The sequence below is a fragment of the Neodiprion lecontei genome, chromosome 6, assembly GCF_021901455.1.
Source record: "Neodiprion lecontei isolate iyNeoLeco1 chromosome 6, iyNeoLeco1.1, whole genome shotgun sequence".
Taxonomy (NCBI): Eukaryota; Metazoa; Arthropoda; class Insecta; order Hymenoptera; family Diprionidae; genus Neodiprion; species Neodiprion lecontei.
The window spans coordinates 20,679,593-20,706,891 of record NC_060265.1 but is presented as its reverse complement, the minus strand read 5'-3'; the positions used below and the strand labels follow the sequence as shown (position 1 = coordinate 20,706,891).

The window sequence follows — 27,299 nt, the reverse complement described above, 5'->3', positions numbered from 1 at the left end:
AGCGCATTACGCATGCAGTTTTGCAAATGTATAACGAATATCTGATCGAAAGCTGACACTGTGTCAATATTATTATCGCACATCCGCGTAATGTAACCGAATTAAAAATGCCATGACGTATATATACGATCGCCATATACAGCCAGGCATCGATAAAGTTATCAGTGATGCAATCTGTCCACGGCAATTCAAAACTGCTGAAATAATCCCGATATTCAAGTAAGGCCATAGAAATCAAGTAAGCAATTATAGACCAATTTCACTCATATCCAACCTGTCCAAAGTTTTTGAAATGGTAATCTTTACAGTATTGTATGAATTCTTTCTGAAACGCATAAGATAATCTAACCAATTCGGTTTCTTGAAAGAAAAAAGCACCGATGATGTCGTTGCTTTAGTGACCTGATCTATATATGAGAAACTGTGTAAAAGCAGGCCGGCTATTGTTGCATTTTTGGATTACTCGGAACCGTTTGATACCGTTGATGATAAGATTCTAATGGTTAAATTATTCAGTGTAGGTGCAGTCTAATTTTATCTTCAAGTTTAATATTAGTTGTCATGTTCACATGTAAGCTTACTGGACGTTTGAAGTTAATTTTGGCAATAAATTATCATTGTTAATTATCATTATATATATTAATGAAAGGACAAATAAATAACAAGTTTTTGCGGTAGCCAAATTGCAATTGCATATTATTGTACTATTCGAATCTCGTGCTTGTTATAAAAACTATCGTGTGTAACTCGGGCCAAAAATTGGGTCTTGACAGACAAACGGACGGTCAACAAAGTGGTCCTATAAGGGTTCCGTTTTTCCCTCATGAGGTACGGAATTCTAAAAACCGTGAATAATTCTCGGTCATGTTATTTGCGAGAACGAAACAACGTTTCTATACTAGATATGCGATATAAATGAATCTTGACAAATTTTAATGACGCAATCAGCTAAGATATCAGCAACGTGAGAAAATATCATTTATAATTAGAACGTTCGACATCATTTTGAACGTTCCGATCATAAAAACTTTTCTCAAATTGTTCATATATCAGCTTGTTTTGGTCGAATTTGCCGTGACTCATTTCCGTTCACTTCCTTCCTTTTTCGTTGATAAAAATATGAATTGCATCATCTATTGTGTAGGTACAAAGCCTTGCAATGACTTCTTGTCAAAGCCAATCGACTTTTTGTCAGCGGTTTCGCGATTGTCCGATTAGGTTTATAATACAACTACTTAATATACATCTTACGTAATCGACGAATTCTAACGACTTATGAATGCGGATATATCTACATATATACACGGCATGCGGTTCCGACTAAAAAAATTCTTGGGGCAGAATTTCCTTTCTCAATATGACACGTATTGCACATATTTCGCGATTGGATAGAATTGAGGATAAAAATTTACTACAAAGTTTACGCCTCGATAAGCGTTATAATCGCATCGGTCGATTCGGTTCCGCCTGATTAAGCATAAGCCATATTCTTCCACGTATAGCACGTACCCTGCGTTCGCGTTCGAACGATGATCAGGACACTCGCCTCTCCTTCTAAGGCATTTTAAATGACCGAGTGGTAACAAAAAAAAAAAAATATCGCCTGAAACCTCGCTGTCTGTGAAGTTGCTGCTGCGAGAGTTGATCCTTGTGCAAAGGTCTTTTTCCAATAAAACAAAAAAGCACATTCAGCTGCTGATTTTATGGGGTGATTATTCTTGATTGATGCACGCCGTAGGAGAAATACCTTATAAGCACGCCTGTTGAAGATAAAGTTCTTGGATTGGTAGATGGGCAGTTCTTAAGACAGGGCAAGCTCATCAGGAATGTAAAAACGACGTACAACAGCCATGGGAAATGTGGTCGCGACGTTTTAGCTCCCTTTTTATGCCACAGCTCTACAGCAATTGCCAATCATTCTGGTATATTTATGATATATTAAAGATATTGGCTTTCTTTACATTAAAAATGTACGAGTAGGTTCAGCGATTGATCTCAAGTTGTCCTTTTATGTCAAATTAGTAAGTATGCCATTGATTTTTAATTGGTTATTTTATTTTTAACGCCTATTAATTCTTGATAATTGCAGTTCTGCCAGATGGCCAAAGTGGTTCCTCGTTTTGTTTTTGGCTTCTGGCAAATGGTTTACGTATAACGTAAGTTTTGTTCGATAAATGTTTCCCTCGTCGAAGGGTTGAAACGCAAACATCTATGGATATTTTTTTATCATTGACCTTGGGTACCAAGAAAAGAATCTATCGTGCGAATCCAGAATGTAGATTAATTCTGCAACATTAGACCTTTTTAGATTGTGTGAATTTTTTTTTTTTATTATTTGCTAGTATAAGGTATAAAGAATAATTTTTGTCAAAATGATATTCATTTCACTTTTTTCGCTAAATTTTTTAAAATAATCATTTAATACGGTTTGACAGTTGGACTGGCTTTGTTGCAATACAAACGACAAAATATTCGTTTTCGTACACCTTGGGAGTTCGTCTTCGGTTCATAATTTGAAATAAAAAAAAAAAAAAAAAAATTATAGAGAAATTCTAAACATTTTTAAAGATAAGAACGTGCTCAATATTATTTTTGAAATATTGGCAAAAAAACTGAATTAAGTAACCTGTACTTTTTTACATGCTATATCTAACAATAAGTTGGAAAAGGTCGGATACTTTGAGGTAATAATCCTATAATTCGGACGAATTTTTTCTTATATCAAAAACCAATGGTCAGACCATTGCGGGGAAATAAAAAATGTAATTAAAAATTACGTATCAGAGTATTATGTAATATCCTTAAGCAAACAAAGTCCAACAAGGCTGTCGAACTACCGGTATTACGGGTATGCGTTTTTTTCCCCTCAATTCTTCGCAGTTTTTACCGCACCGCAATTGTCGATAGCGCTGGATCGGCTGTAACTAGCTGTGAACAAGGAATGCGCGAAGTATTATAGAAACGGACGCCGCTTTGTTTTTCTGTTCATTAATTTTACTTCATTTATTTCTCGCTCCGGCTACAATATAATCAAGTTTTCGGTCAGTGCCGGCTGTCTGTAAGTGGAGTACTTTTGTTGAATTCATTCTCGTTTGTTTTTTATTTAGACAATTAGAGTTGCCTCTCTCGACTGGTCATGCCCTTACCGGTTGTCTGATCCGTACTTAACATGTATTGTTACTCACTTAAACCACCTCAAGGATTCCGAGAGGCGTTCGACGTGACCTTAAACTTTATACAACCAAACAATCGATACGTTCAGTTTTCGAATGATTTATCACCCGCTGCACCGTTCTGTACAATAATATATTCACTCTACGATGTGGATGCCGTTCGTTTCTTACACATTTATTTACATGCATGGTGCCTGCTGATTGTACGTTTTTACCTCCCCCGTTTATCGTTACATTTATATTCGTACGTTGTGTACGCGCCTCAAGGATTGCAAGAGTCGTTCAATGTGACCATGAACCTTATACGACCAATTAATCGGTAAGTTTAGTTTCCGAATGATTTATCACCTGCTGCAACATGATGATACAGATTTTGGGTCGTTGTAAAAGGTTTCGAAGAACTTGATGGAAAGTTATATAAAATGAAAGAAACTTAAATGAGATGAAATTTTGGGATGAAAATAAAAACCTCAAATACGGTATAACTCGATCAGCTTCCGCGTCGACGGATTTGATTTCATTCGATTCTCGCGTACGTTTTTTTCGTTGTTTTTTCTTCTTCTTTTTTTTTTTTTTGCAAGACAGTATCAAATTTGCAACTGCTTAATTTACCGGGTAAATTTTGTGCACCGCAAATGCACGCGATCTTGATAAAAAATTAAACGTATATGATATCACGTTAATCCGATAACTTCCGGTCTCACTTTATCCGCTTCAACGATGTTATTTATTGGAGGGATAACAGTCCAACGCTCGATGATCGGCTGATTGGATAATGAAAACGAACACTTGGCCAGCGCAAATGGGTAGCATCCTGTTTTGGCGCGTTACTTTATATTCTCTTGGGAACTCTGCAAGCATACCGTTACGCAGTGTTCGCAAATGCATATCGTAGTATTATTAGAATATTTACCGAGCTTAGCTTGCTTGTTTTTCACATTATTTCGCTGTATAGTATATAGAATACGAAAAAAACAAAAATCAAATATCGGAAAAAAAAAAAAAACATTTGCTTTTTAATTCAGAACCACAACTGCCAGTACGTTAATTGTTGGAGAAATATTTTGCCTTTCGTTTGATCTTAGCTATCGCTCTCTTCTCCACGTGTCTCCCACCGCGAATTTCAACGCTCTATAAATAGATAAACAATTTCGAACAAAATTCACTTCCACATGTGTATGATGCAGAAATCGCACGACTGGTTATACGTACAGTACCGAATTCACACCACCGATGAAAAGACAGAAAAAATTGGCGACCGGGTGGCCTTGCATAATTTTTTGCCCCAAAAACCGGCCGGGTCAATTAATTTCATCTGAATCCGTGTATCCTGCAATAATTACACGGTTTATCAGCTGTAGACTAGAAACTCGTTTGCACGTGCAATCTGACCACCTCTGTGGCGCTATGCCGCGATTATAAACCCGCACGAAAGTTTCGTTTCTATGCAATTTATGCTGAAAATACCGAAGTTTTATCCGGAACTTGCTTGAAAAGTACGAGGAATGATTGGAAGATTTCGGAGTAGAACGAGATTAAAAATCTAATTGTGGTTAGTATGCAGTTCTTGACTGTTCTCATTTTTTACGATAACCGAAAAATATTTTTCCGGGTGCTAATTTAAAATGAATTTTGTTGCTGCGTGGAATCAGAAAATCTAATAAGTGTGACAGTTATTTTTAATTGAGATTAACCTTGCCGTTTTTTTTTTTTTTTTGTTGTAACTATTGCGATAATTTGATGTCGGTGTGACAATCAACCGATGTTAAAAAGCATTACGAGTATTTAAGTTAAAAAAGGAAGTAAACTAAACAAACAGATTTCATGTTGCAATAATTAAACTAATAAATAGTTACTTGTTACCACATTTGGTACCGAGTCGCATTAAATTACAATCATCGAATAACTGTGTATCAAATAAAACTCACCCCGGCAATATTGTAGTAGTTAGAAAATCTCTTATCACGGAAAGTGACGACACCTTAAAAGAGACAGAGAATTTTCAGTTGAAATGCCAGGGCAAATGGTCGGACAACAGAAAAGAAATGAAAAGTAACGCCATACTCGTGATAAATTAGAAAATTTCTAAGGAATTTATGAGTGAAAATTTTTTTCCTGCATCGTACAAGAGGTTGAATTTTTGAAGCATGATTGCAGATCGAGTTATCGCAGGTATTAAACCGATTACGGTTTCTCACTTCCGACAGGATTGTGCCGGAATAACCGGTTCACATGACACGGCTGGTAATATTATAGTATAAGTTGTCCGCACGCTATTGGAAGCCCAGCTGTACAGGATAACCAAGTGATATGTCACACGGAAAATCTAGGCTACTCGTAATTCTATCAACTTGACCGCTGTCGCGAATTAACGCATATGTCTATAGGATCTTGTATTAACTTGCGTTGATGGATTTTAGAATGCTTAATACACATGTAAATATTATCCACCCGTTGTTTATTAACTGCCGGATATGCACGAGAAACATCGACGAAAGAAACATGATAATTCAGATAATTGCTTGACAAACGGCCAGGAAAAAGTGTTTAAACGTGCGAATAAGCTTTGTAAGTACCGCACAAACTGAGAAAGGATTTAATTTATTTGAAAGCGATGGGATTCCTAGCATAATAGTTGGCGTACATCCGAAACTCTGGGACATACTGACACCATGACACCGTATATATCCAAGGATTATTCATCCTCTGTTACATTATATTATCATCGTGAATCAGCGTATTATATCAACCATCGAGTTATGCGAATAAATATTGTTCACTCGGTGTGCGAGTTTCTTGTATGTTATATAGCTGAAAGAAAATTTCAATAACCGCTTAAATATTGTCGGAATTGCAAAACGTGGCACGAATAACTGTTTAGTGTGGTTACAGTTGTCAGCCATAAGAATTTTAATTTTTTTTTGCTCATTTAATAAGGTCTAAATATAAATTTGTCGCCGGGCCTGCATCAGACTATCGCAATAGTCGCAAGAAAATATAGCACCAGATCGCGTAATCAAAAAGAATACATTAACGCATGATAAATTTTTTTCTTAAAACTAGAAAACTGATTTTCATTTTTTATACAGTACAATATTATTCGGCTATGGTTAAAGACGAAAATAATTGAGTAATCAGAGCTGGATATTTTGCCCAATGTACGTGTATAACTTTGGATTAGATATGGTTAATATTGTGTAAATTGTATAAGCATTACCGTGATAATTGAACGAGGGTGTCTCAGCAATTAATATGCTGGATATTTGTCTGTAAATGTTTGTCGTTTATAAACTGTCAACACCTACGCATGCTTATGTACAGATAAATATCGGAGCAATCAAATTTACCCAAGTTATTAGAAACCAGGTGTAACATTGTGGGCTCGGGGTATATTGTGCATAGATCTCGTACACGCGACTATTAATTAATCGCTTCGGTTATCACTGTGATACACTAATGCGTTTTGACAAGTTGATTATTGTGGACTACGGTTATGCTGTACGGAAATAAACAGCTAACTCGTTCTATTTAAAATATACAAACATCACAGTGAATTTGAAATTTTCTTCCACTATTTCTGATGCTGGGTTGCTTTTTTTCAAGTACACAGGTTTTGTTCCCTCGCGATTTTTAGAATAGGCTCAACGTAAAAACATTGTCTGCAACCCGTGATACCACGATTCTTTATTTAATTATTATTTATTTATTCTTTTTTTTTTTTTGTTTTTTATTTAATTTCAATATTCTCAACAAGGAACGAAATTATTTCATTCGTCTTGAGTTGTCTCGGTGCAACTGGTAACGCGTTAAATTGACGTTAGGCAACTTACGCTCAATGACTCGGTGTATAAAATCAAGTTATTCGAAAGTACGCATGCGCAAATTATAGCCGTAGTATGAAAAGTAGTGCATTTCAGTTGTGCGCATCCACCAATCTCGTTTTAAAGGGGATTGAAAAATTCAAATCGCAATCGTGCACAAACTGTTCATCCGACAGCACCTGTCTTATGCACAAATGAAGAACACACCAATCACTACTATTGCCTGAAGAACCTGCGTTACAACTCAAAAAATGACTGCGTTATGAAATTTTAAATAAAAACCAAGACTTTTACTGTTTTTCGAGGTTTTCTCAGGTACCAATGATCCGATCGAGTCGTTCTAAAGCTCATTTTGTTCGCATTTTGATTTTCTACAACTCAACCCTTGGCAGTATCAAGATTGCTCGATTAGTTTCGCTTTTATATATATATATATATATATATATATATATATATATATAGTACTATATAATACTATATATAATACCTATATAGGTGTATATATATAGGGTACATATGTACATCCGCGCGTTATCTCGTTCCACGTTTGGGTCCTTCGAATTATATATGGTGTATCCCGTGCCAACTCGGCCAAGGCTTAGCCCTGACCATTTGGCGCGTAATTAATGTGTTTTTTTTTCCATATCGTTACACAAACTTTCAAGAGCAGTGACATTTTTTCAAATTCCCTTCAGGTACTTATTTGCGAAAGTTTTTTTTTCTTCCTCGTTGTTTTCCTATCACAAGATTACGAATATACCACGTCAATTTTAATCCTTTGAGGAAAGTGTAATCAGTTTTATGTTTGCCGGCTATTTATTTCACCAATAATGGTTAAATTTCTCGCCAATTACACTTGAATGATGAGGGAAAAAAATTTCATCCGTACAGTTTTGGGAGCTACTTACAAACTATCCTCGGGTCTTGACCGAAACACCAGAATAAGATAGAAAAAACGGCGGTAGATCCTGAATACATTGAAATTCATAGATAAATAACGACGTAGTAAAAACTTCTGAACAAAGTTGTAATTTCAAAAACGTATGAAAGTTGAGTTTATACACACAGGAACCATGTCTGTCCGTAAGACGGTCAGGGATAATCTTCTAATAATATTTGAAAATTAACAATGAGGCGAAATCTATATTAACAATCTTTTATCAAACTATGATTAGTAGAGTGACCATTTTAATTTATTTATAAATATGACTACACATGAGCTGTCATTAATTTTAAAATTCATTCATTCATTCATCATTCATTCATTCCCGGGGTATTTAGTTAAAACGGTGTATATTGTTAAAATCAGTGTATATGGTTAAAACAGTGTATTTTGTTAAAATGGGTGGATATCGTTGAAATTATGATGTATTGTCAATAACGGTTTTTCGTCGAGGCACTATATTTGTTTATTGCACTTTTAATGTTCTCGTTCTATCGTCTCTCTTTTTAAATTTGCTTGGCTTTTCGAGTGTTTTAATTGTTAATTTAACAGGTATGTCCCCGTAGTTTAAATTTCCGTTATTATTTTTAAATGGTCGATTTTCGATCAGTTACTATTTCAGTTCAGAGAGGAACACCTCCGCACCTCCTTCCTCCTGGAGAGACTTAGACCACCTTCTACTTTCAAATTTGTGACCAGGTTCCCCACTCCCTGGGTCTAACCTAATCCACTCGTGCCGTGTTCATCGCGCATTTATATTTGAATCATTACATTTGCCTCCCTTTTGTGATGGTTAGGTTTATCATAATTATCACAAACACCAGTTATTGTCATTGTTCATTATCCATACTCAAATTTATTATATAATGATCGAAAACTGCTTCATGTCCACCGTTCTCTGCACATACTTGAAATTTCATCACCTTTTTGCATTATTAGCACTGGAAAGTTTGTCACACGCATTCTTCCACACACATTCATCCACTTGTATAAACTAATTAACAATCTTCTGGTTTTCCGTTATTCCGATTATTACAATCTCGTCCACTTAATAAAATTAAATCTAACTCACAAAATTTGCTTGTCCTTATTCTATGTCGAGTCCAAAGTAGAGGATAAAATCAATTTCATTGAGATTCATACGAGTTAAATACATTATTATATATATATATTTTTTTTTTTTTTTTTTTTTTGAATATCAATAAACTTAAATGTATATAAATTGCTTTCAAAATTGATTCAGGAAACTAGGAAGTTTGATACTTGCGTAAATTTAATCTATTATATGTACCTTTGACATCATTTAAATTTTCTGGATTACATAACACGAACGCATTCTTTCCAATCACTTTTGTAATCTTATATGGTCCCTGATATATGTGAAAAAACTTATGAGTTACTCTATCAGCTGCATTAGAGGGTAGTGGTACTTTCAATAAAACTAAATCATTCACATCAAGAATAATCTTTGTTTTCACTTTTTGTTGCTTGCGTCGATAACGAAAGTTCTTTAACAATCTTTCCATAGCTATCATAATTTTAGTTTCTTTGTCTACTAACACTCGCAAAGCTAAAGGAATTGGATAAATTTTTCGTACAATTGGATTTGGTTTAGTTACTTTGATTTCATGTTGATATACTTGAGTACATCCGGGTTTATTGGAAAACAAGACTTGATACTTTTTACGAAGTGCACAAACAGTTTCAATCTGTACATTACTGAGTGTCGTTAGACTATGCACGAAGTTTGAAGACTCTTTAAAAAAATTATGATCCTCTCCATGTATTAAAAATCTTTCATCTTTCTTTAAATTTTGAGATCTTTCTTCCTCATTTGTTTCTTCTAGTTGTTTATGACTACTATTTATTTCAATGGCTTTAACTAACTTAACAAAATCATTTTCACGAGGTAAATTATTTTTATACATTTCACAATTGAGATGCTGTGTATCAACATCATTATCATTAACGATATTATTTTCATCAACTATCAATTCAATTTCATTTTCTAAATGGCAGTGTGGTTGTTCATTATGAATCAACGCATCAACTCCACAATTTTCTTCACCAATAACAAGTTTATCATTTTCATCACTTAAATCTAAATTAACATTTTGCATATTTATTATTTGAATTAAAGTTACTTCGTTATTTGTAGAGGATACCAATTTATCTAAAGGTTCCAAATCAAACAACACCGTTGGTATACCGATATGAACACCGTTGACTTCCAACATACGATCTTTGTAATTTATTATCACTTCGTTTTTCAATAACCAATCATTACCAAGTATTATACGATTAGATAAATGTGGAATAACAAGACATGAATATTCTATAACTTGATTTGCCAGATGCAATTGTAAGAAAACTTGTTTTTTAACAGTTATAGTTTTTCGTCCAATAGCTGGGATTACCATTACTTTACTAACCGGGAGAATATTTAAATTTATTATTGTCATTAATCGATTGAAAAATTCTTCGGATATACATGTCACTTGACTACCAGTATCAAGAAGTGCATGTATTTTAATCCCCAAAACAGTAACTAAGATATGTGGACATCTTGGTACAGTTAATCTTGAATTCTTTTGGACATTTTTTTCAGTACCAGTTACATCATAAGATAGGTCCGTAATATAATCAAAAGGGTCACGACACGTTATTGGACCTTGATTCAACGCGCCGATGGTCAGTTTAAATTTTGTTGTTGGTCATTACTGTTGTTATTATTATAATTCCCTGTTGGTAAATGATATCCATTCGACCTTTGATTTTGTCCAAAGTAAGTAGGTGGCGGATAACTTGTGTTGGGTAAACAAACGCTTACAGCTGTTGGTATAGTATTTTGAAAATTTGGCTTCGTAGATACCCCGTTATGTTGACTTATCTGTTGATATTTCTGTTGTGCGTGAATGTGACCTGGTTTATTGATTTCGCTGGTATTATAAGAATTGTTGTTGTAAGATTGCGAATTTCGAGGTTTTTCACGTTCTCTTTCTTCATAAGTCAAATCTAGCTGAGCTAACGCGGCTTCAACTCTATTATTATCGGAAAAATCAATTGCCACTAACGCTTCCCTCACTTTAATCGGCATTTGTTGAATAATACTATAATTTATTTCATAATCCGACAACTTGGGTTCAAAATACTGAGCTTCCTTAGTTTGTTTTAAAAAATACGTTTGCAAATTATTTTCATTCCCTTTGAATTTGCGCATCGACCAACGATTTTTTTCCCTGATTCTTATAGCTATGGAATAAAATTCTTTCAAAAATGCAGTTTTAAAACATTCGTAATCGTTAAACCTACTTTTTTTTCCATCAAACCAAATCTTAGCTCTACCATCTAATGCACCATGAATAACTAATATTTTTTGTTCAGTCGGTACGTGTTTCACATCGAAATATCTTTCTAAATCACTTAAAAATTCTCTAGGATTCGTGTTATCCTCCCCAGAAAATTTAGGTACTTTTATGTCTATTTGAAATGATTTCATTTGGTTTATCAAACCTCCTACTAACCTTCCTTCAATATTTTGACTTTGTTGAATTGGTTCTACTGCCGACAATCTTTCTACCAATTGACGTTGTCTCTCATTTTCCTCCATCAAACGTCGAATTTCCGCCATCATCGTGTCCTGCTGCTGCTTATCACGCAAAGACTTGTCCAATTCTTTTTGTTGGTTAGCCAATTGTTGTCGTTCTAGTCTCAATTTATTCAAATCATCACCTCCTTCAACTCCAGTCGCATCGTCTTCACGGTCAGAATTTGAATTCGTCGAACCAGGTGCCATGTCTTTATATTGAATATTTCGGCCACTACGTGTAGTTTTCGCTCTAGAAACTGGAGTTCGTTTTACTCTACCCATGCAATTAATTGAAAATTATAAATTCTATCTTAACCTCTTAATCATTCACACTTCTTCCTAGCTTTCGAGCCTTCGCGTTGGGCGCCAAAATTCTAATAATATTTGAAAATTAACAATGAGGCGAAATCTATATTAACAATCTTTTATCAAACTATGATTAGTAGAGTGACCATTTTAATTTATTTATAAATATGACTACACATGAGCTGTCATTAATTTTAAAATTCATTCATTCATTCATCATGCATTCATTCCCGGGGTATTTAGTTAAAACGGTGTATATTGTTAAAATCAGTGTATATGGTTAAAACAGTGTATTTTGTTAAAATGGGTGGATATCGTTGAAATTATGATGTATTGTCAATAACGGTTTTTCGTCGAGGCACTATATTTGTTTATTGCACTTTTAATGTTCTCGTTCTATCGTCTCTCTTTTTAAATTTGCTTGGCTTTTCGAGTGTTTTAATTGTTAATTTAACAGGTATGTCCCCGTAGTTTAAATTTCCGTTATTATTTTTAAATGGTCGATTTTCGATCAGTTACTATTTCAGTTCAGAGAGGAACACCTCCGCACCTCCTTCCTCCTGGAGAGACTTAGACCACCTTCTACTTTCAAATTTGTGACCAGGTTCCCCACTCCCTGGGTCTAACCTAATCCACTCGTGCCGTGTTCATCGCGCATTTATATTTGAATCATTACAATCTCCATCGGGTTCACATGGAATACCGTGTGTAGTATGTAACTGACCATGGTTACATGTATGGTATACTTGTGCACGTACCTCGAGGTCCGTATCCACGATCTTTTCATTTTCGAGATTTTTCAATTAACGTCGGATTTTAAATAGAAAAACCGTATTTTGGATATGAGCAGCCGATAGCGAGTTCGAAAGACGAATTGAAAAGTCAGGAAAAAACAAAGTTTTATTGTATATATTACCGAAATTTGTCGTCCATTTTTTTTATTTATTTCTTTCTGTCACGTTAGCTTCCACACGTATTCATTGTCATTTCCCCGTATCGAAAAAATTGTGATTGTAATTTATACATATCCAATATTAAATCGTTTCAAACTCGCAAATTTTTTATCCAAAAGAAATCTTTTCAGCTGGGTAAAAAATGTATAATTTTTACACCAAAAAAACAATAGGTCATATTTTTCGGAAAGAACGGCCCAATACGAAAAATAAAAATTTGTTCACAAATTCAGATTCGTGATTGACGATTTAACAGTCCTCAAGTGCCATATTACATGAAAATATGACGATTTTAAAAATTTTTTAACCACTATCATGGAAGCATCATTACAAATTTTAGAAATCTGACCTTTGATTCTCTATCGTTGACCCAAAAAACTACCGCCTACTAATTTCTACCAAAATCTAAATATTTTTTGATGTTTTCTCTACCACATTGGAATCGCCATTTTGAATTTCGCGTTTCTAGCCTCAAATTCGTGAATAGCCACCAAACAAACCTTCGAGTACCAATTTTCATTCAAATCCGTTGATCCATTCTCAAGATATCATTTATGGTTATAGACTAGGAGTTGCGAATTACAAAAAATTCACCCAGGGAATCCTAAATCATCCAACACGACGGTACAGTTTCAGTGAAAACAATTCCCTTCTTTCCTTCGCTTTTTGAGGGGGAATATGATCGCAGGGTTGTTTTGTAGGAAATTGATCTCAACGTTTTCTTAGGATCAAATTCTCTTAGGAACGTGGATTTATCCTAAGAGACACGTAGCCAAGTGGGTATCGCACTGTAGTTGGTTGAAAAGTGAAACAAAAAAAAAAAAATAATAATAATAATAATTCGGGTAAAGTTCTGAATACCGAAATTTTGTACCAGAAGAAAAACCAGATATATTTACGAAAAATTTACCGTGCGCAAAAATTACACTTGCTTGAATAAATGAACGACTTTGAAGTGTCTGTGTCAAAGAAAAAGAAATGAATACATAGAGACTAATCTCGATAGCACAAGAGGATTTTAGAGGAAGATCGCGAGACGTTTATTGTTAAATGATAATGTGTGTTATAAGGTAACGTAATACAAGATAATACAATGACGCTTTAATGAGGCGACCTAAGCCTGTATCGAATAGGAATAATCTGTATCAGAGCAGATCAGATTAAGTCGCCAGGATGAATCTAAATGTAAGAATAACCGTGTTTTTACGCACTCTGACATTATACCTTTTAAAAATTGTCCGATGGATTGGATAATGTATCCTTGGAGTGATTGATGGCAACGTCTTTGTCTAAAATCGAGCGCCAAATTAAAAATGAGAATCGCGAAGTCTGTTCATTCGACCGACCGTGAACCAGAATCTAAAAATATTAATCGGTTTCACAAAATTTAGTCATCGACGTTTCTAGGCCCGCGATTCCGAGTTTCAGCTCCAGATTGTGAAACTCAAAATGACATGCCGAATATCATGGATAAAAATTATACAAACAGTAATCGGATTAGCAAAATTATTAATGGTGAATGTAACCGGATTTTTCACGATAGAAAGAAAATTGTGGAATTTTCGATCTAATATTTATTTCCGGCAAGATTTTTCAAACCGGTAATTCCGAACCCGGGTCAAAAGTTGTAACACTCAAAATTGTACGGACATATTACAGCAAACAACTAAAAAACTCGTTGAAGGTATTTTGACTTTTTACCATACATCGAATAGTATATATCATGTAACAAGTACGATTTTGGCTCAAACCGCAAGCCACACTCGATCGAATATCGCTTGTATCCGCACCGATATTTTTTGCAGTCTACGCGGAAAGTTTGATCTGAGACGCACCGAAGATGCCACCGGCAGCGTTTAAAATTGAGGTTAGTAAACTTACGCTCGACTACACAGTGCGTAAAATTGTTTTATTCGAAAATGCGCGTGCGCGAAGGAAAACCCTAGTGTGTAAAACAGCGTATTTCTGCGGCGCGCATGCGCCAACCTTTTTTTTTACCGCACTGCTCGGCGCTCGACTAACTCTACAGGATAAAATGTTGAAAAATATTCTTTTTGCATAAAAATCACTCCCTATCGACAGCACTGTATAAAAAAGTTATGGACAAATGTGGAAACAAAAATGCACAAGTGCGTAAAACGTCTTCGGTGCCGATATACTCGTAGGTCCGTTTATTACTGCCGAAAGATCAAGTTCCGGTACAGAACGGCATCGTGACCTCATAATTCATCTCTCGAGGACGCGCGTTAACGCAGGATAAACTACTAGGCAACTCCTTTGGCTGTCGTGAAGCAAATTACGAGTTTCTTCATTTCCGTATCCTTTCGTGGGCGTGTAAGGTCGACCTCAACTGTAATCTCCCCAGTGATCTCGTTAGCGAAACGATACCAGTCGAAAACTATAGCCAAGCCTCGTCCTTTAACCCGTAAGAATGGCTTTTCCCGACAGGCTTTAAAGCCTATATAAGAGAACGCCTCATATCACTCGCCGCAGTACCACATTATTACCAATCGCGACAACACCTGATGCGAAGGAGCTTAATTATATTTTACGCAGGGAGTTTGTGGTATTCAAACCATTACGAATTCTCGATGAAAAGATTCGTTTCGTATTGATACAAGATCTTGATGAGAGTAGTGAAAGTGGCTTTCGGAGTTTCCTTGCGTCGTTCCTATTGTTCTTCCGATATTCGTTCCAATTTTGCGAACGGCTTCCTCAATTTTCCTTTACGCAGTTTCAACTTGTCGTTAGTTATTAAAATTTGAAAATGGAGGCTCAACTCGTTGCAAAAATGCAGACAACCACGCTTAGAAACAACGATAAGCACCAGACTGACTTCGCTAAAGATGCCCCGAGAATATCTCGATACTCGGTAAGAAGCTGTAAATATTTGCCTAGACTTCACATTTTCATCTTTCATCTACCGCGTGGAAATATTTACAAACAAACGCGCAACAGCATCGCTAATACCTGCGCGATTTTAATATACGCGTTATCAAATCTCTTCCTCAAATTAATTACTAAATAATAACCGCTACGCGAGGCATCTTAATGAAGATATAATCCTATATTAATAAACCGCGCCAATCCCCATTGTTACACCGTAAATCTGCTTAAGTAATTTTCATCATGACAGTGGATAATTCGCTCTACTTGAGAGAAAATTAAAACTTATAATCTGTAATCCTTGCTCAGAATATAATAGGAAGGTTCACAGGAAGAATAAAATAAAATAAAATTCTACTCGGTATTGATAGTTTGCAACAATTATATCACGGTGGCTTTGTCAAGTTTATCTGTTGATCTCTGTAGAATCAGAACTTGGTACTTCTACTGGCACATTTATTTCGTTTCATATCGTATTTTCAATACACAGCCCATATAATATTCAGAAAAAAGCTAAACATTGACGTTAACAGCCGACAAAATATATTCGAAAATGAACAACGTCCGAGTTTCAATCCGGTATAATTCGAAAAGTACAGACGATAGTAAATAAGAAGAATTAAAATTGCGAATGGAAAAGTTTCAGTTTCGAGTGAATTTTAAAGTTGCAATACGTAAAGGAACATAGCGGTCCCTGAAAGTTGATAAAAACTTTAAAACACTAGAGTTTTTCAAGATTTTTCGGAGACGATAAATTTTTTTCGCTGAAAATTTCAGAGAATACTTATTTGTCAGTGTAGGAAAATATGCATAAATTTCATCGTGAAACCGAATTTACTTTTGTAGCTATGAATTTTTTTCTGAATGAAATTCTGAAAGAAAAGAAAAATAAAGTTTCAAGGACAACAAGTGGTTACGGTACAAATTCGAAGGAAACAAAGTGCACAATCGAAATTTACGTTCATCCAATGATTTCCGGATATTTCACGAGTCGACACAAAATCGAATATTGACCTACAAAATCTTCAGACATCATTAAATGAATACAAATTTTGGCAGTGTACGTTGTTTACTTTGATTTGGCAGAGGACTCTGCGTGCTGAAATTTTTTTCTTTTTTTCCCCGTACTATTGAGAATATTTTACAAAGCTTTAACCAGTTCTGAGAGGGTAAATGGGTTTTGGTCAGGTCAATTACACGTGAAATGCCTCATATACGGTATACAGGCAAATGAAAGTTTAGTTTACGGTAATAATTTACAATTAATACTTTCAGGTGTCACTTTATCGAATATTTTCGTAATAGACAGTTTGCAGAAAGAAAATATAATTCTAAACTGTCATGGACATGATTTTATTATTTTTATTTTAATTATTGTCACATCTCGCATTTTATGGTATGCTGCTGAATTTTTTCAAGAACCGGAAGTCAGAACTCGTGAGACTGATTTATAAATATATATGATAAAAACAAATGCGTAATATTGCATAGAAACCAGTTGAATAGTTATGCTTGGAGTAAAATTACAACCAATATATCTATGCAGAGAAGCAAACGAAATAAATGTAAAACAGCTGAAAATTAATTTCCACATAGTTTTCGAGCAATTCGAGACGTATGCCTCGTTTTCTTCTCTACTCCAACATTATTAAAATTTTTCTGTGAACATGCTGCACGTGATTTTGGGAAATCCCACATAAGCTTTGCACAAAAATCAAACGAAAAAAAAAAAAAAAAAATGTTTCACGAATTTTCGCCTGAAAACCTGAAATTTTCTACTCCTTCTTCAGCGATTGAGAGATATTTACAGAGACTGATAATAGTTGACATACCTGCTTGAATGACCGTTTCAGCTGGCGGACAAGGCTTCGTCGAGAGGGGGAATGGACTACCATTTCCGAATAATTACCGCCGAAGACAAAGAGAACGTGTTGAAATTCCTTAGGCGATTCTTCTTCAGAGACGAACCATTGAATCACTCAATCCAACTGATTCCCGATGGAGAGAACAGCACCTGCGTTGAACTCGAAGATTACAGCATGTCGAGCATCGACGACAACCTCAGTATGATGGCCGTTTCCTCATCTGGTGAAATTATTGGGGTATTACTCAACGGTGAGATATTGCCGGAAAATTACGCATTCGCACATATTCGTGCGGTTGTGCAGAGAGATAGAAAAAAAAAACCCAAGAGTAATATAAGCGATGAAACTGCGAAAGGGAAATTCATTTTTTGCTTTTCACGTGCATAAAGTAGAGAATTGAAAAATAATTGAGTCATATATTTTTCATCTCCGTTATAAATGATAATTGCAGAAGTTATAAGGAATTAAATTTCGCCTATTTCGATATACATAGATATACTTTAGCATGGGTGACGTCACCCACATATATATATATATTTTTTTTATTAATGCAACATACCTACCTTGGATAATTATTTATTCCTCTCTCCCCTCTTATCAGGAGTAATGGAACCGCCCAAGGAAGGGGAGCCTGAATACGTGACGAACTGTGCGAATCCGAAATTCAAAAAAATTTTGAAACTCTTGAGTCACGTAGACACGAAAGCTGGCCTGGCGAAAAAATTCCCCGATCAGAGGATTTTGGAATTGAGAATAGTTTCTGTAGACGGAACATGGAGAGGCAGAGGTGTGGCCAAAGCGCTGGTGGAAAGAACGGAGTAAGTAACTGCACAAAAGAATACATGCTTATCTCGAATGTTGTATAAAATGAAAGAATGATTGTTCGTTGGAAATGGAAAATTTCCGCAAATATCAACAATATATGACAGTTTTCGTGTTAGGTATTTCATCAATTCCTGACTTCCATGACAAAATTTAACTTGCTAATTTTACGGTAGAAAGGACAAATAGAGTGTTTCTTGATATGGTCAATTATTTGCAGCACCGACTTCCGTTATCCGTTCGGAAAGAAGAGTAAAAAGTCATTGACCTAATTTGACCTATTTTTGTAACTTCGGTAAAAGGGGAAGCGGTTTTTACAATATTTATTTATAAATGCCTTCATTTTCCATCCTTGAGTTGATTTATCATAAATATCACACCGTGCTCGCCATCCAAGGGAACAGTGCAGGTTTTTGCATTTTATTGTTTTTATATTTATGAAATGTGATAAAATGCATAGATGACCAAACCTTCAGTTTCGAAGATTTTCACCTACTGTACTGTTTTTAATGTAAGAAAAAAATCGCAACGTACATTTATCGATCGATAATACTTATAATTTTTCTTCTTTCTTCCATTGTATAGAAATTTGGCCAAGGATCTCGGTTTCGACGTTTTGCGATGCGATTGCAGCTCTTTCTATTCGGGAAAGCTGTGTCAGCGACTCGGATTCGAAACCACTTACGCTCTCCCGTATGCCGAATACGTTGACGAAGATGGGAAGCCAGTTTTTACACCATCTGATCCACACGCAGCAATCGTAACTTACATTAAAAAAATTTGAGAGCTTTGCGTGGAATAGTTCGTCGTAAGCATGTCGTTCAAACTGACATATAATTATGCGAATCTGGACGAGGTGCCCTTCGATTCTTTTGAATTTATTGTACAGATAAAATGTTTATTATTTCCCAAAAACTTTGAATTAAATTATTTTATTTCATTATTATCATTATTATAATGTTATTATTGTTGTTATTGTTATCGCTGATAGCAGATCAGGAAAATCTTTATCCCAACACTACAATAATTTAAGACTGTATAATAATTGTATATAATAAACTGTCAATTATATAATTACTGTGACTGCAGTTGAAGTGAGTACTAAAGCTGTACGAGAAAAGAAGATCAACTTTATATTACACTTTTTACGTTCAACAAAACACTACACATAATATTCATTATATTATAAGAATTTCCCCAGCGGTACTGGTGAAATTTCTTTATGATAAAGTTGAAAGAAGAAAGTCAACTAATATTCAGCAGGGTAAATAAGTAGGTATCTTATTAAAATTAATTCTGCCCAGTGTTGTGAAAAGTTTTACTCAACTTTTATCTCAGCACAAATAAAAAGCAATGCTTAATATATACATAAGTATGTATATACGCACTTACGTATACGGTTAAAATCTTTTGTATATTTCAGTTACATAACCATTTTACTGTACACGGGTAAAAAACTATCATTTGTAACATAAATGGACACAGCCTGCAGTGTAGCTATAGTAGGTACTCGGTGATGGTAAATTTATAGAGAAAAAAATATATAAATTCAAAATGCGGTAGAAACAGATATCCAAAGGCATCTTACAGCCAGAACTTCATTTTCTCTCTTTCGTTCGCTTTTAGACGACTAATTCGTCGATCTTTCACCTGCTATGCCTAAATTGCCTAAATTTCCTCACAGTTCAAATCTGTGGCTTGATTTGTATCTACACTAACTAGTACTTTCGCCTCGATAACGTTTCGGTCGGTAAAATAGATTATTTCTTATTTTACTTGATTTTCCTAAAATTCGTTACCTATTTTTCGTTTGCACCTAAATCACGAATACCGTGTTGAAGGTCAAACTCTCGCTGCAAAATTTCTATCTGTTCTTGACGAGTCCTGGTCGCCATCAAGGAGCGTGTCCTCTTATAGTTACCCTCGACTTCAAGACTACGATTTTTCAAGTATTGTTGACTTCGTTTAACAGACTTGCGGATTATCATCATTTCAAGTGCAAGTATCACGGAGGCAAATGCTACACAGATCAATGCTATTTTAACGTTTGAAAAACGACTTACACCCTTTACTCCATAGTAATCATCATGAAATTCAGTTCTTCTTGGGTTATGAGCTGCTTGGTATACTGGATCTCGATAACTGTGAAAAAATGGAAGTATGGAACAGATGTGGAAATTGCAAACCACATCAGGGAAAGTCATGAATCCGAAGGCAATTTTCCTCATTATTTTAAGAATAATGTAGCTGACGATGAGAAAAATTTCACTCGGGAAATGATTCCAAATGAATAGTTCAACGATACATGGAACTTGAATTTCAATAACGAAAGAAAATGAGAAACAGGGAATCCAAACATGAAATTGATCCTTCAAAATAAAAACTAACGATCCTTACACTGGCTCAGCCTCGTAGTAAGTTTGCTCTCCTTTAGGTTGTTGAACAAATGTGTATCCATGTCTTAATCGATTATCGTATTGTTGTCTAGTATAATCCTTACTCAAAACTCTGTAAGCCTCATTTACTTTTACAAATTTTGTATGGCTGCCATTGTCTCCCACATCAGGATGGAGCTGGAACAATATTAAGATAAGATAGCTCTGAAGGGGTATGCTGAGCTGGAGAAATCATAAAACCAAAGCCAATTTATTATTTGAAATACAAACCTGATTCGACTATCGGTTATTTGGTAGACTGATACATTATAAATACCGATAACCATTCACATTTGTATTGCAATCGTGTCTTTGAAGTGAATGTTAGCAATGAAGAATAAAGCGGCTTACTTATGTTACGAAAATCATATCAAACTCTGACGGTAAACTCACTTCTTTCGATAGTTTTATAAACGCTTCACGGATTTCTTTTTGTGTAGCATCATTTTTGATGCATAGTGTATCGTAATGGTTAGACTGGTTCCTAAAACGTAACAACTTTACAACTTGGAATATACGCAGTGATCGTCCTACATGGGAAGTTGAATAACAGCTAAACTAGGATATGCAACATAATATAACCTCCATTCATTGTACTGACATATAGATTTTGTTACGTAATGTTCACCATACCTCACACTTCCGTAACACCGGCAAAGAAAAAATACATCTCGGATATTGGAACACGTAGTTTTGTACATTTTGGCTGTTGATTGTCGAACTGAACTACAATTTTTATCATTTCCACTGCATGAAATACGGGACAAACCAGACGGCTGTCACATGGCGGCCATATTGGATTTTCATTCAATCACTCCGTGCTCGGAACATCGAGCCCACAATTGCGTTTTTCATATCCCCCCCCCCAAAATTCGTAATACCCTCAGTCGCGAAATATAATTTTCGAATTAATTTTCGAGATGCATGTCGGTACATAGACTCATGTCAGTAACCGACCAATACTCTGCCTTATTTCAAGAAAGCAATGAATGATACACAACACCTTTGTGGCGATAGTTGAATCTGAACAAATTAGGAACATCTACAGCCTCCGTGATGCTGGAAACGACAGAGTATTAGTCGGTAACATTTTAATGCACCTCGAAAATTATTTCCAAAAACTGCAAAAACCAATTTCGTATCGGAAACAGTGATGGAAGTAAAGCCCCTTGGAAGGAGCTACAAAATCGGGAACGCGAAAAACGCGAGCGCGAGCGCTCTCTTGCTTCTCTTTGCCAGCTCTGACGTAATGTATTTCGGAACACAGACACCAACACGGTGTTACATACGAATAACTTGAAATTGAAAAATATCTTCTTTCTGCATTTATTACATATTAACATTGAATTACCACTAATTTTTCAGGTAAAGAGTTTCAATCATAAATTCTTCAAGCTCCCTACGTGTTCGGTAATGAAATATTTATTATTTAATAGCAATTTCAATTCAATTGTTCAGTATAGTAAAAATTTAATCGTTTTTTAATTTTCTTTTCGTCAAATTTCCGGATTAAGGTAGAAAATATATTACAATTTTATAGAATAGGATCCAAAAAATTGGTGGGAACTCCCCAATATGATGGTTATAGGTAAAGACCTGAGGCCGTATATATATAAGATTTTGCTAACATTACATATATTCATATATATTTAAATATATATGAATATATGTAATATTAGCAAAATCTTATCGATTAGCATTAAATATTAAATAATGACTAACGCAATGTACAAGCCCTGATGATTTGTATAACGTAACACTATGTTTAGTTTTTATATAAAACATTTTGCTTGCCATCAAATTTGGGATTTTTTACTAACAATCAATTTCAGAAATACTTACAGATGGGCTGTGGTTTTGTTCATTATATCTGTTGTGTTGTGATAATTCGATTATTTGTTTTGATCTGCTGCGCCCTTCTAGTAACCGCATGATTATATACATGTGTAAGCATTAGTATGAATTTATAATACAAGTTCCAATCATCCCAGTTTAATGTATCTTTCTTGATTACTCAGTATTTGGGTATATATCCGTCGATTCTATATACAGAGCACAAAAAAATATCAACTCCATATTAACAATAATTCATGTAACACTAATAAAACGAAAACAAATAATATTTTATGAATTTGTTCAATAAATTATTCAATCAAATATATTATGTAGTCCAATAGTATTTAGAAAATCTGTAAATTGTACAATTTCACGCGTAATATATGTATCGATTTCCTCAGGTAGTATTAACTCGCAATATTTTAACTGCGTTGGCACAGATGTCACGTTATTTGCATTCTGTTATAACTGATAAAATATACATCGCTTTGTCTGCAGGTTTTATATCTTAAATTTTCTAATAATTTAGCAACAGTGCTTCCAGAATTTTAATATAAATATCTTAATTGTATATGTACATGATCCTAATTTATGTCAAATTTAACAAGAGGAATTTAGCACTGTATAATCACAATCAATAATTATAAGACAAGCACTGTACAAAATTTCAATAACAAAGTGTGTTTAATAATGTTGTTTAATTTATTATACACGCTTTGTTTTCAAGAATTTGCACAGTTGGTTTCTCAAAAAGAAAGTGTACATAATATTTTTAAATTTATTAAACTCGCTTTGTTTTCACGAATTTACACAGTCCTATTTTTCTGTCTTGGATACTAACTTGAGAATATCCGTCATATTCATGTCCCAATATCTCGTCTCACCTTCAGTCCGAGAAACTTTTCATTGCTCGTTGTTCGCTTCGATTGGGACTTCTGGATACTTAGGAAAATCAACAACCTCTATGGGGTTCCTAACTTTAAAACTTGGATATAGACCAACCGTGTTTATCCGTACATTACGTCCCTTGGAGTAACCATTCCAGTGGTTACCAAAGACCTCTATTGGATCATTAATTTTTAATTCTAATTCGCTGCTCTTTCGCGGGGTATGGTCCAGCCTGGCTATGTGCGGGTGTGGATTCTGCCCTCCATAATAATAAATATCGTCTAACGAGGCGAACCGATTATAAGCATCTGGATGAGACGATTGCATAATTTCATAAGCAACTCTGCATACCTGCGAGCTAAATGTACACACCAAATAATCGCACAACGATAACAAATGTATATCAACTATTATACCCTGCAAAGACGAATCTGAGTATCGTCTAGATACTGATGCAGTTTTAGCTATTTCTGGATCGCCGATTATCTGATAGGTAGGGTACCTTTCTTTCGCAGTTACTATTACTTTCGGATCATCGCTGGCTAAAAACACTCGCCTGTCTTCAAGCTTTATGTCATGCTGGTCGAAATATTCGTTTACTTTTAACATATATTCATCTATATCATGGTAGGCAGCTTCTGTACCAACTTTATCCGTTCTACGAACGTGAATCCCAACAATCGGCGATTTGAAGCCCATCTTCTCCTTAGAATACTCTAATACTCTTTCAAGATTTTCTTGCGGCCTCAACAAGTATTTCAAGACCTGGCCAACCCACCATACAATGGGATGACCGTGCAGTTTCTCCAATCTAGGTGCTATATCTGCTGGCACACCTGGTGGCTGGTATACAGGCTTTGGATACACGTTGTCAACAATTGGTAATGAAACAACTTGTTTTGTTGCATCGCCGGGCCAGTTAGCATGAGATCCACCTGTAGGTGACAGACATGTATCGCTGACAGGTTTGAAAACCGCCTCCCATCCATCCTTATGATATCTCCAGCCTCTGGACTTAAGAATTAAAGTTCTTTCTGTACCATATGCCACTAAAAAACAGTAGGCAGCGTGATGGACCTGTGAACATTTCACGAATACTTAAACACTTATGAACTTTTCAGCATCGTGATTTCTCAGAACTTTATCTACAAAATACAAGATTCCACTTATCCAAAACCACAACGTTCAAAAATCTTCACAATTATTATAGTACTGTAAAAATTAGTTGCTCAAACTAGTCCCAATTCTTACCTGACAACCAAAGCCGCATCCTTTGTTCAAGCTGCATACCAATTTTTGCGCTCTGTCACAGTCACTAGGATTTTGTAGATACCTTAAAAAGAATAATAATAACATGGCACCTGGTATATGTTGAACAATGTACAGCTAACTGATGGAATTGTTTTGATAATTAGTCAGCTCGATAGGAATTTTCGACATCATGCATGATGATACTTCATGAATACTTACCTAAACCTCCGTTGTACAAGGTCAGATAGGTCTTTGGCTTCTTTTTCCCGCCAATCCTGATATCCATCAACCAATGCTAATCTATCTATATCTGATATTAGCGATTTTTTGTGCTCCCAAACGTTTTTCAGTGAATCCTGAATATCTTTATCTCTCTGTTCAGGTGTGAAGTCATAATTGTTTTTCTTGATATTTTTCAACTCTGAGTTAACATAGTACCTAAGAAAATTTAAATGAATAGTGCTATGCGTATGATAATAATGAATGTTGACTAGCTGCCAAACAAGGTCATTGATTGTAAGACGCATTTATGGCTATACTGAATTATTCAGATAATCCGCAATGTTTATTACTGATTATAAATCAATATTTTTAGTTACCACATTTCTTGCACACCGTCTCGTATCCTGCGTCTCAATTGTTCATATTCCAAAGATGGCTCACCGTTTCTCGGAGGCTTTTGACGCCCATTGTGCTCGAATAAATCGTAATAAATAGATGCCTTATCCAATCTCTCTTGTAGCGTACCCAAATGGTCCCCTTGCATGTGTTTCGAACCCTCGCTATGATGAAATAAATTTGAAAAATCAAATGACAGTCTTTATGGAACCAATACATGTTTGCCATTAAACATGTTCCACGGTTGTACAAGACAAACGAGTACTTATTTACATAACAATTCGTTGGTACGTAAATAACTTAAAATCTTCTCAATATCAAGTGAATATCAACGCAGGAAAACGTTACCAACAAAGACATGTTACACTATCACCTCATCTTTATCGTTATTATCGTTATTATCGATTACGAATACTTCAAACAATAGTAAAAATGACAAAAATGATAAGATCTTGATTGGAATTGACTTACCCCAAAATGATGTTTTTGAGAGCTTCATTTTGTTTCTTAAGAACATCAAAATCACTAACTATTTGAGCCAATCTTTGAGCATGATCCCTATCAGTTGGACTATCGCTGTATGACGATGATGGGCTATTCTTGAATATGTAGGAAACTGATAAAATGAGAACTAAAAGCCAAGAGATCAGCAGCAAGACGCCTAATTTTCCGAGCCAGCCTGGTCTCCCCGACCACAGAACCACCATTGTGGTCGATTCAAATTTCTATTCCAATTCTACAATACTACCCGACATCTGTAAAGTAAAAAAAGTTCTCAAGTCAGAGAGCTAAGGGTCAAAACCCTAAGACTTTTATCAGATCATGATGAAATAGACGTCTAATTGATTTCAATATTACCATATCCTCATTATAGCTTTATTATCAACGTGATTCTCTAATAAGGAGGTAAATACATCACTTTTCTATATGCACTTAAGCGCAGAGAATGTGCGTACAAAACATAAGGTAACAATTAAGAAGCAGAGCAAGTGTGGATGTAGGTGACAAAAAAAAAAAAAAAAGGAAGTCTCCAATATTATAATCGATAGCTTTGAACAGCAGTTGTGAGCATAAAAACAGCGAATTTAATGCTTGCTGAGTATGATGATAAGACAGATTTGTAGAGCCGAAGGAGTAGATTAATTATTAGTTATAACATTTGTGTGATTGTTAATATTGTTATGATTATTAATATTGTAGTCCAAAAAATGCCATGGTTGACTATTGCTTATAGGAATGCCGACATTATATCAAAAATTCTAAAGAACCTCATGAAATTAGTACATACCACCTGCATTGTAACTATCGACAATTCAAATCTTATCGGTGTCGTAACGAGTGATAAGTTTACACATAATAAACTGATAAGGTGATTTATGAAGAGGGATGGAAAAACGATAGAAATAACTACCATTCATACATAGGTATGAATAAATACTTCCGTTCAGGTAGCGAGATGCGATTACCTTGAATATATTATCTGTGAATTATCCTGCTGAAAGACGCAGGCTACGTTCCAACCGCAAAGCCGGAAAAGCAAAGAGAGAATTGTATACTTGAATGTGTGTAATAAAACGGACGTTTTTACTCACGTCACTCACAGCCGCATATTCATCCGATCGTCCAATTTAACGGACGACAGTACGAGAGTAATTTTCGCAGCACAGGAAGCACCGAGCGCAAACGAATATCGGACGAAGGTTGTTTAAGCACTCAATCAGTCTATGTGTCTCTTGTAAACTGTCATGGACTGTCATTAAAGAATTAAGGTTAACAATTCTTTACCACGAACTACAAACATTAACTCTCGGATGCGACAGCGTAGCGCAGAATTGATATACGGAATTGGAACAGTAACTCGACCTGCGCGTCTGGCGGCGAAGATCACAATCACAAAAGGCGACGACGTATCA

General features: G+C 35.2%; 4 protein-coding genes across 8 annotated transcripts in view; 1 reads left to right on the top strand and 3 right to left on the bottom strand.

Annotated features, from left to right (window-relative positions):
* LOC107220211 (fasciculation and elongation protein zeta-2) overlaps positions 1 to 17,635 on the bottom strand; it is a 51,024-nt gene extending 33,389 nt beyond the window's left edge. The window contains exon 1 of the mRNA XM_046744456.1: positions 17,504 to 17,635. The gene's annotated coding sequence lies outside the window, so the exon portion shown is untranslated. The remainder of the gene's footprint in view (positions 1 to 17,503) is intronic.
* On the top strand, positions 15,269 to 19,302 carry LOC107223418 (arylalkylamine N-acetyltransferase 1). Its single transcript, XM_015663093.2, has 4 exons — positions 15,269 to 15,657; positions 17,525 to 17,786; positions 18,138 to 18,354; positions 18,944 to 19,302. Exons 1-4 carry the CDS (start codon positions 15,553 to 15,555, stop codon positions 19,140 to 19,142), a joined length of 783 nt encoding a protein of 260 aa, XP_015518579.2. The 5' UTR covers positions 15,269 to 15,552; the 3' UTR covers positions 19,143 to 19,302.
* Positions 19,103 to 22,770, bottom strand: LOC107223420 (dnaJ-like protein 60). Of its 2 annotated transcripts, none has more exons than XM_046744457.1 (4): positions 22,636 to 22,770; positions 21,187 to 21,277; positions 20,756 to 20,931; positions 19,103 to 20,500 (listed from the first exon to the last, which is right to left on the bottom strand). In XM_046744457.1, exons 1-4 carry the CDS (start codon positions 22,656 to 22,658, stop codon positions 20,158 to 20,160), a joined length of 633 nt encoding a protein of 210 aa, XP_046600413.1. In that variant the 5' UTR covers positions 22,659 to 22,770; the 3' UTR covers positions 19,103 to 20,157. The 2 variants fall into 2 exon arrangements, with proteins under 2 accessions (XP_046600413.1, XP_015518583.1); XM_015663097.2 differs by lacking the exon at positions 22,636 to 22,770 and adding an exon at positions 21,427 to 21,881.
* Positions 22,020 to 27,182, bottom strand: LOC107223417 (alpha-(1,6)-fucosyltransferase). 4 transcript variants are annotated; one of them, XM_046744450.1, is made up of 7 exons: positions 26,979 to 27,182; positions 26,853 to 26,895; positions 25,858 to 26,141; positions 25,368 to 25,550; positions 24,988 to 25,206; positions 24,769 to 24,850; positions 22,020 to 24,594 (listed from the first exon to the last, which is right to left on the bottom strand). In XM_046744450.1, exons 3-7 carry the CDS (start codon positions 26,091 to 26,093, stop codon positions 23,533 to 23,535), a joined length of 1,782 nt encoding a protein of 593 aa, XP_046600406.1. In that variant the 5' UTR covers positions 26,094 to 26,141; positions 26,853 to 26,895; positions 26,979 to 27,182; the 3' UTR covers positions 22,020 to 23,532. The 4 variants fall into 4 exon arrangements, with proteins under 4 accessions (XP_046600406.1, XP_046600408.1, XP_015518578.1 ...); XM_046744452.1 differs by lacking the exon at positions 25,858 to 26,141; XM_015663092.2 differs by lacking the exon at positions 26,853 to 26,895.
* Positions 27,183 to 27,299: the final 117 nt, after the last annotated feature.

Coding starts and splice junctions, on each gene's coding strand:
- LOC107223418 (XM_015663093.2), top strand. CDS start 15,553: ATGGAGGCTCAACTCGTTGCAAAAATGCAGACAACCACGCTTAGAAAC. Junction 15,658..17,524: donor CGAGAATATCTCGATACTCG/GTAAGAAGCTGT, acceptor TGACCGTTTCAG/CTGGCGGACAAGGCTTCGTC. Junction 17,787..18,137: donor TATTGGGGTATTACTCAACG/GTGAGATATTGC, acceptor CCCTCTTATCAG/GAGTAATGGAACCGCCCAAG.
- LOC107223420 (XM_015663097.2), bottom strand. CDS start 21,494: ATGTACAAAACTACGTGTTCCAATATCCGAGATGTATTTTTTCTTTGC. Junction 21,278..21,426: donor CGGTGTTACGGAAGTGTGAG/GTATGGTGAACA, acceptor GTTACGTTTTAG/GAACCAGTCTAACCATTACG. Junction 20,932..21,186: donor TTATAAAACTATCGAAAGAA/GTGAGTTTACCG, acceptor ATATTGTTCCAG/CTCCATCCTGATGTGGGAGA.
- LOC107223417 (XM_046744450.1), bottom strand. CDS start 26,093: ATGGTGGTTCTGTGGTCGGGGAGACCAGGCTGGCTCGGAAAATTAGGC. Junction 25,207..25,367: donor GACGGTGTGCAAGAAATGTG/GTAACTAAAAAT, acceptor AAATTTTCTTAG/GTACTATGTTAACTCAGAGT. Junction 24,595..24,768: donor GATGCGGCTTTGGTTGTCAG/GTAAGAATTGGG, acceptor AAATGTTCACAG/GTCCATCACGCTGCCTACTG.